The sequence below is a fragment of the Podarcis pityusensis genome, assembly GCF_964106645.2.
Source record: "Podarcis pityusensis genome assembly, chromosome: 8".
NCBI classification, from domain to species: domain Eukaryota; kingdom Metazoa; phylum Chordata; class Lepidosauria; order Squamata; family Lacertidae; genus Podarcis; species Podarcis pityusensis.
Genome location: NC_138033.1, coordinates 13,951,118 through 13,965,047, shown reverse-complemented (window position 1 = coordinate 13,965,047; position 13,930 = coordinate 13,951,118). Strand labels below are relative to the sequence as shown.

At 46.7% G+C, this 13,930-nt stretch overlaps 1 protein-coding gene across 1 annotated transcript; it reads right to left on the bottom strand.

The window, feature by feature from the left end:
* Positions 1 to 1,556: 1,556 nt before the first annotated feature.
* ETHE1 (ETHE1 persulfide dioxygenase) lies at positions 1,557 to 13,541 on the bottom strand. The gene is made up of 7 exons (XM_081019253.1): positions 13,329 to 13,541; positions 8,539 to 8,683; positions 6,372 to 6,520; positions 5,973 to 6,102; positions 4,534 to 4,623; positions 3,086 to 3,202; positions 1,557 to 2,057 (listed from the first exon to the last, which is right to left on the bottom strand). Exons 1-7 carry the CDS (start codon positions 13,464 to 13,466, stop codon positions 2,005 to 2,007), a joined length of 822 nt encoding a protein of 273 aa, XP_080875379.1. The 5' UTR covers positions 13,467 to 13,541; the 3' UTR covers positions 1,557 to 2,004.
* Positions 13,542 to 13,930: the final 389 nt, after the last annotated feature.

The following is a 13,930-nucleotide window of genomic DNA, read 5'->3' as shown; positions in this document are numbered from 1 at the left end:
AAAACTCAGTCCCGGATGAGGAAGCAAAGAGTGCACATTCCCAGAACCATGTCTCCACTTGTATTTGTAGACAATCACCTGCCCCCATAGCAATTTCATCTTTAAAATGCTAAATAAATAAATAAATAAAATCAATCAACAGAAGATCCAAGAAATGCCCTGCAAAGTGTGGTTTGGGCCTTTCAGACAAGCTAACTGTTATTGTTAACAGTTGCTGGCAAGTCACCCCAGTGAGCAAACAGTACTATCTAGTGGTTAGAACTTGCAACTACAAGCCAGCACAAGTCTCTGAGCTTGTAATGGCCAAAGATTATTATTTCAGCCCCTTCAGTATGAAGAAGGGTGCATCAAAAAAAGAGAGAGGTCTCTTCTTCCAAGGAGCTTACAGTTACAACAGAGATGGCCACCAACCTGGGACAGCTTTAAGAGGGTTGAATAAATTCATGGAGGACTATGAATGCCCACTAGCGAGGATAGCTATTGCTGTGCCAGTTGGAGGCAATAATGCTTTTGAACACCACTTGCTGGGAACCACAGGAGGGGAGAGGGCTCTTGTGTTTGCAGGTTTCCCAGAGGCATCTGGTTGGCCAGTGTGAGAAGATGCTGGACTAGGTGAGCTGCCGGCCTGATTTAAATTATTGGACAATGATTCCCATCCCTCTCTGCCAACATGGCCAATGGTCAGGAATGATGGGAGTTGTAGGCCACATCCACTGGAAGAAGCAAAGATCACCAGTGTCGAAGCAATGATTCTTCAACATCAACTTTGTTGGACTGGTCATGTTGTTTGGATGCCTGATTATCGTCTTCCAAAGAAACTACTCTATTTTGAACTTTAAAATGGAAAGCGCATTGCTGGTGGTTAACAAAAGAGGTTCAAAGATGCTCAAACTCAGGACGAAAGGGAGAAATGCACTAAGAGGTAGGCTCGCTTGGCAAACCCTCACCGTGGTCAACTCCCGCCCGGAAACCAATGTCCCCATTGTGGAAGGATGTGTGGATTCTGAATTGGCCTCCGCAGGCACTTACGGACTCACTGTTAAAACCGTGTTCATGGAAGACAATCTTACTTGGCTACGAGTGATCGCCAAAGAAGAAGTAGTAGTTAAATTGTGTAGTGTAGTGCTTAGTGTGCAGGATTAAGGACTCTTGAGATCAGGGCTCAAATCCCTACTTCAGTACATGATTGCCAATGGGGTGATCTTGGGCCAGTCACTGTCTATCAGGCGAACAGAGCTGTTGTGAATATAAAACGAAAAGCGGGGCAGGAAGTGCTTATGCCACCATGAGGTTTTTGGAGGAAAGGTGAGATAGAAATGTGATGATAATAATAAATTAAAGCACACTGATTCCACCAAACGCTTCTGGGAAGTGTAGCTTAACTGTCCCAGAACTACAATTCCCAGCACCATTTGCAAACTACAACTCCCAGGTTTCCCGTGTGTTTTAAATGCATGGTGTGGATGTGACCACTGGCTAACACCATCCGCAAGCACAAGATTTCCCATTGCTGCTCCAGAAAAATCAGCCCCATCCTATTCAGAAGTGAAGCCGACTAACAACAAATGCATTTTATTTTTTTCTCAGCAACAAGAGTTTCTCAGGCACAAAACCTGAGTTTTCAGAACATTCACAGTGCAAGGGACTCTGTCTTCTGGCAAGGAATTTTGAGGCCCAGCAGAAATCTTGACACAGTGCATACTTGGAAAACAAAAACATCACGTGGGTCCTGGTTGAGCTGGGAATGTCCAGCCAGTGCAAATCAACAAAGAAAAGTGGGCCACTGAGGTCATGGAGCTGGAATTAAGAGGTTGATGATCACAATAGGCAGGATGATCAGGAACCAAACCAAGTTAGGGTGTATCTGAAGACACACACATCTTTCCAAATAAATCACCATCATCTTCCTTCAGAGTGTAATAAGGAGATTGTTTGTAAGCCATGAAACCATCCCATTGCTGCAAGGGATGCCTTAGGTCATCTTTGGGAAGTCAGAAGGTGCATCTAGGCAGCTACATCTTGGACCCCACACTTGAGGTTAGCAGGAACCGCGAAATCTGCAGGAGATGAGGGGTAACAGAAAGATTATTTCCCCTGAGTTCCTATAGGAATCACCCTCCCTCTGTGCCTGGGCACAGAACCCAAGAAGTCATGGCTGTCCCCCGCCTCAGACCAGCCACCAAGCACGCCGGGAGCCCAGCCTAATTCTGGCTTACTCTGAAGCAAGTCCTACAGAGAGCAACATAACTTGCTCTCAAGTTAAAAGTGCCAAAGGAATTGAGCCAGACAGAACTTATGGGCCTTCAGATTCTGAGGGTCTCCAACACCCATCACACCCAACAGTCAGGGATGATGTGAGTTGCAACCCAGCCAGTGTGGTACAGTGGTTAGAATGCCAGACAAAGACATGGGAGACCAGGGTTCAACTCCCCACTTTTCCAGGAAGATCGCCAGGTGACCTTGGGGGCCAGTCGCAGCCTCTCAGCCTAGCCTATGTCACAGGGTTGTTGTGTGGATTAATTGAGGAGGGGGAGAACCACGTATACCCCTTTGAGGAAAAAGGTGGGATATAAATGCAAACAAATGCACATCTGGAGGGACACCATACTCAATCCTATATATACTCTGTTTCCTCATACGTAAGTCCCACTGTGTTCTATGAGACTTACACCCTAGGAAGTGTTTGGGGGGATTGTGCTTTAAGATGTCTAACACAAGAAAAGCCAATCCCTTGGATATTCCTTAAGGGAAGTGCTGTGGCTCAGATTCCATCTTTGGCATCTCTAGGCAAGGCTGAGAGTGTTACTCCTGCCTTAAATCCCGAAAAGCTGCAGTTGGCCAGTGTAGATAATGCTCAGCTAGGTGGAACAACCATCTGGCTCAAGATAGGGCAAGCTACCTACATTTCTTGGCCCAGCAAGCGGAGGAGGCTAGGAAAACGAGATAATTTTCTGCACCGTTTCCAAACCACAGTCCCCAGGATCCTTCTGAGGAAGACACAATAGCAGAGCAGATACTGGCTTGCAGCTGAGAGAAGGCAGCCTCCAGATAAATGCTGCTGTGCTGTACCAGAAACCAGCCTCACCTATTTGTTTTGGCTTGGGCAGATTCAGGTTGTTCATCAGTTCAACGAAGGCCTCTCGGGGCAAGGTGAGGCGAGGATTCAGGGTCTTTTCTTCCTCTACTGTGGACACTGTCTGGCCTGCAAGGGAGGAGGAGATGCATCAAGGGGGGCCAGGACAGGAAAAAGAGTCTTGCGGCACCCAAAAGGCTCACATAGATTTATCAAGGCAAAGTTATTTGGGCCTACCAATGTGGGAATTATCTTCCTCAGTTGGCAGGCGGACATTTGTTCAAATGCCTGAACAGAGCTACTGCCTCTCACATTTCATGACCCCTCGACTCCACTTTTACAAATGTTTCCTTCTACACCTATGTTTATGTGTCCCTGTAAGTATACTGTAACTTTTTGACTTTCCCCCTCAACCCCCCCAATGATTTCCTGCATCATAAAGGGATAAACTTTATGGTGCCCGCAGCAAAAGGAAAGACAAACCACAATCTCGATTTATGACAGCCAATAAGAAGTGATGTGCATTGTACAATGTACAAAACATTGTACAAGTAATTTGCAAGCTCTATTTTTCCTGTATTATAATAAATGCTATGCATATTACATGACACATTATAGTTACATATGCAAAAAATTGACATTTATTTCGGGAAGACCCGTTTTCAAAAGATTTGGAAATGAAAGTTCATTCTTTTTGTTTTTAACCAAAGGTTCATCTAACTACACAACAGGAACATGAGGTTGTAAAAAAGTTGAAGCCCTAATGTGTATATTCATTCTCTCTCTCTCTCTCTCTCTCTCTGTGTGTGTGTCAGGTGTGCACACCCCGCCCCGATCTGAGAAACACCCAGATCAACCTGAGCCCAAATCAAGTCAGGGTGTGGGGTTAATGTTTAAATAGGGTTCTTTTAAAACCCTAATTAAGCATACAGTTAACCCTAAATAAGCATATGGCCCACCCTCACTTCCGACTGCACTGAAGAGAGGAGGGTTCAGTTTTGCTGAGTGCTGCTTCACTCTCATGTACAAAACACACTAGTGAAGCAGTCCTTAGTCTGGAGACGTTTATTTAAAGAAGCCTTCCTATGAGTTGATTCCAGCCATGCACACTGTGAACTGTAGAACAATCTGCCTTCCTTTCTATCTATATACTGCTCAGTTGCATACTAATGTTTTAAATCCTCGTACATCACTTTTTTGGGGATATGAAGTGGTTGATAAAATTTCATTCAATAAAACAACAACACTTTGTGCATCTGTTGAAGGGGGTCTCCAGTTTCTAGCACAGTAAATCTATCAGTCTCTAAGAGAACCACAAGGCACTGTGTTGATCGCAACAGAGATATTTAAGGATCTTTAAGGAAAATGAGGAACTGAGCGAGGAACTGCATTGTCATCCAGTGTCCGTTGTACCACAGTGCTGCCCACCCCCCAGCAGCAAATCTGAGACCCCGACTTACCGGTATAGTCATGGGCAGGGTAGATTAGGCAGTGGCCAGGGAGTGTGAAGATTTTTTCGTGGACCGACTGATACAGGGTCTCTGGGTTGCCTTGGATGAGACAGAGAGTCTTACTGAGCTAAGTTTCCTTCAACATCAGCTATTTTTGCCAACCTGATTCTCTAGGACAGCTGCTTTAGACAAGGGTCTTCAACACATTCCTCCCATTTGTTCAGTGAACACATAGTTAGGCAGGGGGACGGAGAAGAACTATGCATATGGGCCCTGCCTCCAACAGTATGCCCTCTGGCCATGCCCCTGACACCTATGCGTTAAGCATTAGTGCAAAGAAAGCATCTATGGAGCATATACTGGGGCACCGGCTGCCCACCCTGTTTACCTATTTGCCCACTGACCTTTCCCCATTTCTGACCAACCACCTTTACACCCACCCCCTTGTCACCCATTTTTAACAGTGGGAGGGGGGCCTTTAGAGGAGCTGACTAAAACACTCTGTGAAGTACCTCCCCCTCTGTTAAATGTCTGCCATCAGTGCTGCTTCCTCACTCTCCTGCCTGCTGTTTGTCATGCAGTTGGTGTGGCTACCTGAACTGCACAGCGTGACGACAGCATTAGATTTTTATGTATATAGGAAGAAATGTGTAGTATATAGGAAGAAATGTGTAAGGCTCTTTCATGCATCCGGAACCCTAGGCAATCTGCATTTCTGGATGCATGGAAGTTGCATAAAAGCCCATTTCACATTAATGGGATGTGTGTGGACATTAGGGGGTGACCAGTGAGGTCCACTCCGGGCATTAAGTGTTCATTCGAAGTGGGGAGGAAGAAAACACATATACCCCTTACAGGGTTGTTTTTTTGCAGAGGTGGCTGCACATTTCTACACAACAGCTTGTTGTCAATCTTATCCACAACACCCACATGGTGTTGTCTTCATTGAAACACCATCCCATATTTTCCCCCTTCAAAGAGACTTGCTCCGGAGAGCTACAATAAACAGAGTGGTCTAACAATCAATCCCTCTTCCTCAGGGACTCTGGGAATTGTAGCTCCGTGTGAGAGAAGCAAAGGGCTCCCAAAAACTCTCAGCACCTTTAACGAACTACTGCTCCCAGAATTCTATGGGAAAAACCATGACTGTTTAAAGTGGTACCATGGTACTTCAAATGTATGGTCTGAATGTGGCCAGGGAGAAATACAGTGCTATTGTAGGTAGACACATTCAGATTAAGGCCAAAAATAAATAAATGGGTATCATTTGTCAAATGGAACACGACAGCCCATGTCTCCCCATAAATCTTGAAGCTACCCTCTAATACTGATGGTAGCCATTAAGACTGACCCAGATCTCATAGCTCCCTCCCCCTTGCAACAGATCAGAGTCCACTCTGGTATGACCACCCTCCCTGGTTATAACTGGATCCACAAGGCCTCTGTACCTTGCTGGAAGTCTGTCCGTCCACAGCCCCGGATCAGCAAGGCATCGCCAGTGAAAGCCATGCCTTTGTCATTCAGCACATACGTCAGGCATCCGTCTGTGTGCCCAGGGGTGGAACGAGCTTCCAGGGCCTGCAACAACAGCAGGGTGACATGCCATGAGACTCAAGCCTTGGAATTGCCAGTGTGATATAGCGCTTAGAGTCGGAGACCAGGGTTCAAATCCCCACTCAGCTGTGAAACTCGCTGAGCGGCTTTGAGCCAGCTGCAGTCTCTCAGCCTAACCAACATCGGCAGGGTTGTTGTGGGGGTAAATGAGGAGGGGAGAGCCGTGTGTACACCACCTTGAGCTCCCTGGAGGAAAAGGTAGGGTGTAAAATCAATCAAACAAACAAACTCACAAAATCCCCAAATTTGAGGGTGTGCCCTTCCTGGATTAAGAGGTCAGCAGAGGCGCCACTATGTTTGGAGATGACACTCCGGCAGCCTGGGAGAAGCTTCTTCAGCAATCCGGTGCCTGTGATGTGGTCTGCATGGCAGTGAGTGTTGACTGAGAAAGAGGAAGAGAAGCTTGGGGTTAATATTGCAAGACACAAAAATCAAAGCATTTAACAAAGAAGTGGGGAGCCTGTGCCCCGCCTCAGATGTCTTTGGGACTCCAACTCCCCGTTGGTCTCAGCCAACATTGCCAACATTGAGGGATGATGGGATTGGTCCTCTAAATGTTTCTGGAGAACCACAGATCTAACGCCACAGTCAGGCCAGGCCGTTTTGCCACCTCAGGTGCCAAAATGCCTTGGGCCAGTGTGGGTTACCATCTCCTTCCTGATTCAAAGGTACGATTCTATTATTCTACTCTTCCGCTACCTAGTGGTAGAAAGTGGAATATGCCATTTCTTTTCTGTTCCATTTTAACCTAGCAATACCCATGAAGGCCAGGTTTTACTAACCTGCTCTTGGGAGCTGGAAAAAAAATCCACTTTTATTTTTGCAATTTCATTATATGTACAGTCGTACCTCAGAAGTCGAACGGAATCCGTTGCGGAAGTCTGTTTGACTTCCGAAAGTTTGGAAACCGAAACGCGGCTTCTGATTGGCTGTAGGAAGCTCCTGCAGCCAATCGGAAGCCGAGGAAGCCCCACAGGACGTTCGGCTTCCAAAAGAACGTTCAAAAACCGGAACACTCACTTCCGGTTTTCGTTTGTTTAACAACAAGCTGGAACGTTCGACTCCCAAGGCGATTGGGAGCCGAGGTTTGACTGTATTAAAAATTAGTTTTTATTAAAGATGTTATTGTCTTAAAAAACAAATAAACAAGTATAAGTACATATAGCATCTCTATATTCATTTTCACACTTTTCACACTTTTCCACACTTCATTTACATTCCATACAAGACCCTATTGTCATAGATGTTGTACGGTTGAGGGGGGAAAGAAGGAAGGGAGAGAGGGAGGGACGGAGTGAGGAGGGAATAATAAGGTTTTGTTCTACTTCAAAAAAAGGGAAAAAAATCAAAGTGATTTACAGCAATGCACACACACATGCAATAAAAACCAAGTAAAAAATTAAAACCACAGATCATTCGCTAACCATTACAGGGGATGCTTTCTTAATTGTCTGCATAAGCCTGGCAGCATAGCTGAGTTTTCATCAAACATTTAAAGGTGGAAAAAGAGGATGCCATGCTGAATCTCTCTCGGAAGAGCATCCCATGGCACTGGGCCAAGGCATGTTTTCACACTGATGTCAAATGAGTGTGACCATCATGGAGGGTGACCAGCAATGCTCCTACAGGTGATCTGAGTGATGAGGCTGAGCCGTAAGGGTTCAGGGCAGCGGCGTAGCGTGGGTTGTCAGCACCCGGGACAAGGCAAGTAATTTGCGCCCCCTAACCCGGGGCAAGGCAAGTAATTTGCACCCCCTAACCCAGGGCAAGGCAAGTAATTTGCGCCCCCTAACCCCTAACCTGCCGCCGCTGCCAGCTTCTTCTTGCTGCTGCCTGGGCTGGGGTATTTACGGTAAGGTAGCCACGGCGGCGGCGGCGGGTCCATGTCAGGTGATCTGAGGCGAGTTGCCACTGGCGCTGCCGCCCAAACGACGCCGCTTGCCCGCAGGAGGAGGAGGGCAGAGAGGCGAGGAAAATGCAACATGGCCCAGCAGCTGCAGCAGCAGCGGCGGCGGCGGGGCTGTGAGGAGGGGCTGCCTGGCGCGCCCTCCGTGGCCCTGACGCGCGGGGACCGTGGCGAGCGCTGAGAGCCGCTGCCAGCTCGTTGGTTCCGCGAGACATGGGGCTCTGCTACAGCCTGCGCCCGAGGCTCTTCAGCGACTCCGGAGGCGGCGAGCGCCCCCCCCCAGATGTTGCGCCCGGTGCGGCCGGCCCCCCCTGCACCCCCCACGCTACGCCACTGCTTCAGGTGGTACCTAGATTAGCCAGGAACTAAGTTGCTCAGGGCTTTGTAAACAAATGCAAGGAATCTGAACCTGTCTGAGTGGGCTTCCTTGGGAGCATGTTACACTACCCCATCTGCCTTGATCCATCCAGGACCGAAGAAAAACCTCCTCTCACCTGCATATACCAAATTCAGACCAAGCTGCTTCACCAGGGTCGAATCCCTCTTGGCTGTCTCCAGAACTGGGTCTATCAGAACCGCCTCCTTGGTCTTCCAATCTGCCAGTAAGTAGGTATATGTGGAACTTTCTGATTCAAAGAGCTGGGGGGGGGGGGGAATGCCAGAGATATATCTGGTTAGTCCATGAAAGGTGATAGGTGGGACCCCTCTTCCCAAAGCAGCCCCCTCCTCCAGTGGCCCTTGTGCTTAGGAAGAAAAGGACCCCTGCCCCTAATAACAGCAACAACCGGGGTATGGGTGCGCCGTCACATGGAGAGGAAGCTGGAGGCCGTGAGCCAAAGGCAACATGAAGTGCATCAGTGCATAGGGCAGAGTGCCTCCACTCCAAGCCTAGTGGTTAAAGCAGGAAGCGGGCTTCTAATCCCTTGCCCTGGGGAATCTCTTGATTTATATTCTTTCCAAATTAACGTCCACAAATATACTCCCACTACAGAAAAATATTTTACGTGCCTTTGTATGTAAGGAGTTGGATTTTTTAGCGTTGGTTCTTTTATGCTCTGGGTCTATTTTATTTTCTTTATTTCGCAACATTTATATATACAACTTGATTGTAAAACTAAACTAAACCGCAAAGCGGTTTACAACAGGAAAAAAACAACAATGAAATAAACCAGTTTAAAACAACTATTTAAAAGATTTGAAAAAAAAATTTTACAATCAATGATAAACTAAAATCCAGATTAAAACACCCACCAAGCGTTCTGGATAGCTTTGCCTAAGCAAGCATGTTTTTAGCAGGAGCTGTAAAGAATACAGTGAAGGCACCTGCCTGGTGTCAGGGTAGTATTAGGGAGGTGCCTTCGTTGTACTGCTTTAAAAAGGTAAAGGTAAAGGGACCCCTGACCATTAGGTCCAGTCGTGACCGACTCTGGGGTTGCGGCGCTCATCTCGCTTTATTGGCTGAGGGAGCCGGCATACAGCTTCCGGGTCATGTGGCCAGGATGACTAAGCTGCTTCTGGCGAACCAGAGCAGCACACAAAAGCGCCGTTTACCTTCCCGCTGGAGCGGTACCTATTTATCTACTTGCACTTTGATGTGCTTTCGAACTGCTAGGTTGGTAGGAGCAGAGACTGAGCAACGGGAGCTCACCCCGTCGCGGGGATTCGAACTGCCAACCTTCTGATCGGCAAGTCCTGGGCTCTGTGGTTTAACCCACAGCGCCACCTGCTTTAGGCACTAAAAACAAACAAACAAATCTTTTGTTTTGGCCAGCCTATCCAGACATGTGATTTTTATTCCATAAACTTGCTTTAAAACAAAACACAAAACAATCTCTTCTGGTCTTTCTGTAGTTTTAAGAAGTTACATACATACACCCATTTAAATTTTTTGACTGCATCTGACTTTCTTATTAAATATTTGCACCATTTTATGTAAGCTGCTTAAAGATTCTTCCTTCTTTCTTAGATTAAATAGTCTATAAATTGTGTTAACCGACTAAATAAAAATACCCACATTACATTTGGTATTGTATTATTTAGGAAAGTTGCTTGCCTGCCCATTCTCTATGCACTGGGACACCTCATGATGTATTGCAGCCAAATTCTGCACGACGGCACCTGAGATGAGGGAGCTGGTTTTTGACTATGCTTGAATATGCCATTTTGAATCAAGATGTTGGACCGAAAGTCTCAAAGGTGTGCTGCTTTCTTTGAGTTCTTACAATCCCAGAGATGCACTGGGTTTGAGGCTCTTCATATAAAATGAAGAAATGGCCATGTTCTTTTAAATGTGCCTAACTGCTCCCTGCTCCCACATCGCTCAGGTGTAACAGTTTTCCACTTTTGCCCAATTTGGCTACTCTCCAGATCTTAGCAAGGCTTTCTTCCAATGGCACAGCACTTTATATTCCTACCACTGACTTCTCTATCGGTATTCTTGATGCAGGTCGTAAGTTCCAGACCTACTCACAGAAGAACTTGCTTCCTAACATTGCTTATATTCCAAGCAGGCTGGACCCAGGGGTCAAGAAGGTGCAGTTAATCATCAAACCGATTACAGCCCCAAGAATCTAGCAGACACGCCAGTACTGTGTTCCATTTCGAACATGGTTTGCTTGTTTTATCATCCTGAAAGTTTTAAAAGTCTGCATAACTATAGATAAAGTTCAATCTGAAGTTAAGATAAGATGTTGGTATCTCTGGTATCTTTTACAGCATGGATACATGTTCTGTATTATTTTATTGGTATTAGTGTTACAAGGCCTTCAGCTAGAACAATAAAATAATTGTGTATTATGTTGTTGTAAACCAACCTGGGACCTTATGAGGAAGGGCAGGTAAAAAAATAAAAAGGGGGGGGGAGAGAATCAGGGATTTGGAGTCCAGCTTTGCTGTTGTTTTAAAAATGTCAAGATGGTCAACAATACAAGTGAGACAATAATATGATAACCTAAAAAAGGGACCATACACATCAAAAAATTTAATTTATGGTAATTATTTCAAGTGAAATATATAACAATTGCGTTTAAGAAAGCACAGTAAATTGAAAGACAATGTATTACAACTTAGCAAAATAAATGATAAGTAAATAAACATTTGTATTATACCTGATTATGCAGGATTCTATCCAATGCTAGTCCAGTCTGGACTCTGCATTTAAAGCAGAATAGCACTATAGACAGTACTGGCTTCCCAGTCCTGGGAGCTATAGCTTGTTAAGGGTGCTGAGAGTATTTGGGAGACTCCCGTTCCTCTCCCAGAGCTCTGGTTTCGAACTTGGTTTAACAATCAGTCCCTCTTCCTTTGAGAGCTCTGAGAGTTGCAACTCTGTTAGGGAAATAGGGAGGTCTCCCAGCGATTCTCATGACCCTTAACAAACTACAGCTCCCATTATTCTGTTGAAGGAAACTGTGACTGTGGTATCATGGTGATTTAACTGAGTCTTACTTCAATGTGGTACACACAGCCCTGTCTCCCAATATCCCTCAGCATCTGAAACCTTGACTGCGGCCGAAGCTGGCCCTAAAATTAAGCACATATATTTCGGGTGCAGAGGGAAGAAAGAGAAAACTAGGATGCATTCCTATATGCTGTTACTTATTTATTATGGGAAGCCTCTTATGACCTTGGGCCGCTCACTGCCTCTCAGCCACGAGTGCCAACTTGAATCTTTGGCAATCACTCGTAGCTGAGTAAGATTGTCTTCCATAAACATGGTTTTAACAGTGAGTCCGTAAGTGACTGTTGAGGCCAATTCTGGATCCACACGTCCTTCTACAGTGGGGCATAGGTTTCCGGGTGGGTGTTGATCACAGTGTGGATTTGCCAAGTGTGCCTTCCCTAAGCACGTTTCTCCCTTGCGTCATGAGTTTGAGCATCTTCAAAGCCCATGACATCTTTGGTAAAGGCTGTTCTCCAAGTGGAGTGCTCGCAGGCCAGTGTTTCCCAGTTGTCAGTGTTTATACTACATTTTTTAAGATTTGCCTTGAGAGAGTCTTTAAACCTCTTGTTGACCACTGGCATTACACTTTCCATTTTTAAGTTCAGAATAGAGTAGCTGCCAACTTGAATAAAATATGGGCGGCAAGTAAGGCCCACCCCACATAATCTATCATAAGGCATGCATATTATTTGAATGGCAATGCTTATCAACTTTTTTTGGGGGGGTGGAGTCCTCAAATATTTTATTGGGAGGGTCAAGGGGACCTCGGTCCCTAGGAGATGGCTTGTATGCGCTCGTCTCGGCCTAACAGGGTTGCTGTGAGGGTTATATGGGGAAGAGGAGAATGATGCACACCACTTGGAAGAAAAGATTGCCTGCAAATGTACAGTGGTACCTCAGGTTACATACACTTCAGCTTACAGACCCCGCTAACCCAGAAATAGTACCTCGGGTTAAGAACTTTGCTTCAGGATGAGAACAGAAATCGTGCTCCGGCGGTGCGGCGGCAGCGGGAGGCCCCATTAGCTAAAGTGGTGCTTCAGGTTAAGAACAGTTTCAGGTTAAGAACAGACCTCCGGAACGAATTAAGTACTTAACCCGAGGCACCACTGTACTTCTTGTTGTTAGCTTTGAAAAGCAGGGTAGATGTTACTCAGAAGGAAGCTCTGTGGAACTCAACTGACTTTGAAGCCTAGGTGCCCAGGAACAAGTGGCGAAAAGGAAGATAAGGCATCCAGGAAATGGAACACAAAATCCCAGCTCCTCTGCCTCCACAATGTATCAGCCAAGAGAAACATGCATGCATGCTGATCCCACAACAACAAACAGCACCCCCTTGGAAGTACTCTAGGCTTTCAGTAATCTGGAACAGCAAACAAAAATCCAGCAAGTGGAGCTTTTCAGCAGAGCTTTCCAGCTGCATACAAGCTGTGCATTCAAAGTGCACTGCCCCCTCCCTTTCCTTAAAAGAAAGAAAGAACCCTGGGAACTGTAGTTTGGCCCTCACAGAGCGGCACTTCCCAGGACCCTTAACACAACTACACTTCCCAGAATCCGTACGTGTGTGTTTATGTGCTTTAAACGTAAGGAGAGGGCAGCTTCGCAACTATAAAAGTTCTGCTTGCCTTGCAGCCGTGCACAGAGGCAGAGGAGCCCTATGGGATGGGAAACGTTGGCAACCTACAGAAGCACAAACACACACGCATCCAAACCAACAGTACTGCCAAATAAATTCAATGGAAGGTTGCTGATGCTGCTATTGTTTCAAGAGCGGGGTAGAAGGGTCCCGATCCTGCCTGCCACCCTTCGGGGTGGAGGACGGGGCGCCTCGGATCAGCTCACCTGTCGGAAGAGCAGCCCCTGGCGCTGCGCGGTGCGGACGCAGTAGCATCGCCGGGGAAGGCTGGCCCGGGCCGGAGCGGCGCCCAGGACCCGCAGAGCAGCCGCGGCTGCAGCAGGGCATCTGCGGGACAGAGACATCGGGCGCGCCACACTTGGTGGAAATGAAAGGAGAGGAGCGACGCCCTTTAAAAGTTCAGAGGCTGGGTCAGGAGCGGCGGCGGAAAAGTGGGCGGGCTGCGAGCCTCCTTAAAGCGCCACGCAGCAGCAGGAGCCCTCTCCTTGTTTTGGCTTTTCCTGCCAACTGACGAACCTTTTTTATGAATGCAGGAGCAAGAGCTGGCGTGCCAAAAAGTCCTGTGTAATGCTACTGTAATCACAAGATTTACTGGCAACAAACTCTTAACCTGGGCTTTGGTCCCAAGGGCAAAGCACAGAACCCTTGCCACAAGTCGCGATAAGAGCTAGAGAGCCAACTTGTCCAGGTAAACACATTCTAGGAATGAGAGTTCTTATGGACTCCACCAGATTGACTCCACCAGATGATTGATTGCTCAGATAATACATTCCAGAGAAACCCATTTGGCGGAGTTCACCCCCTTCAA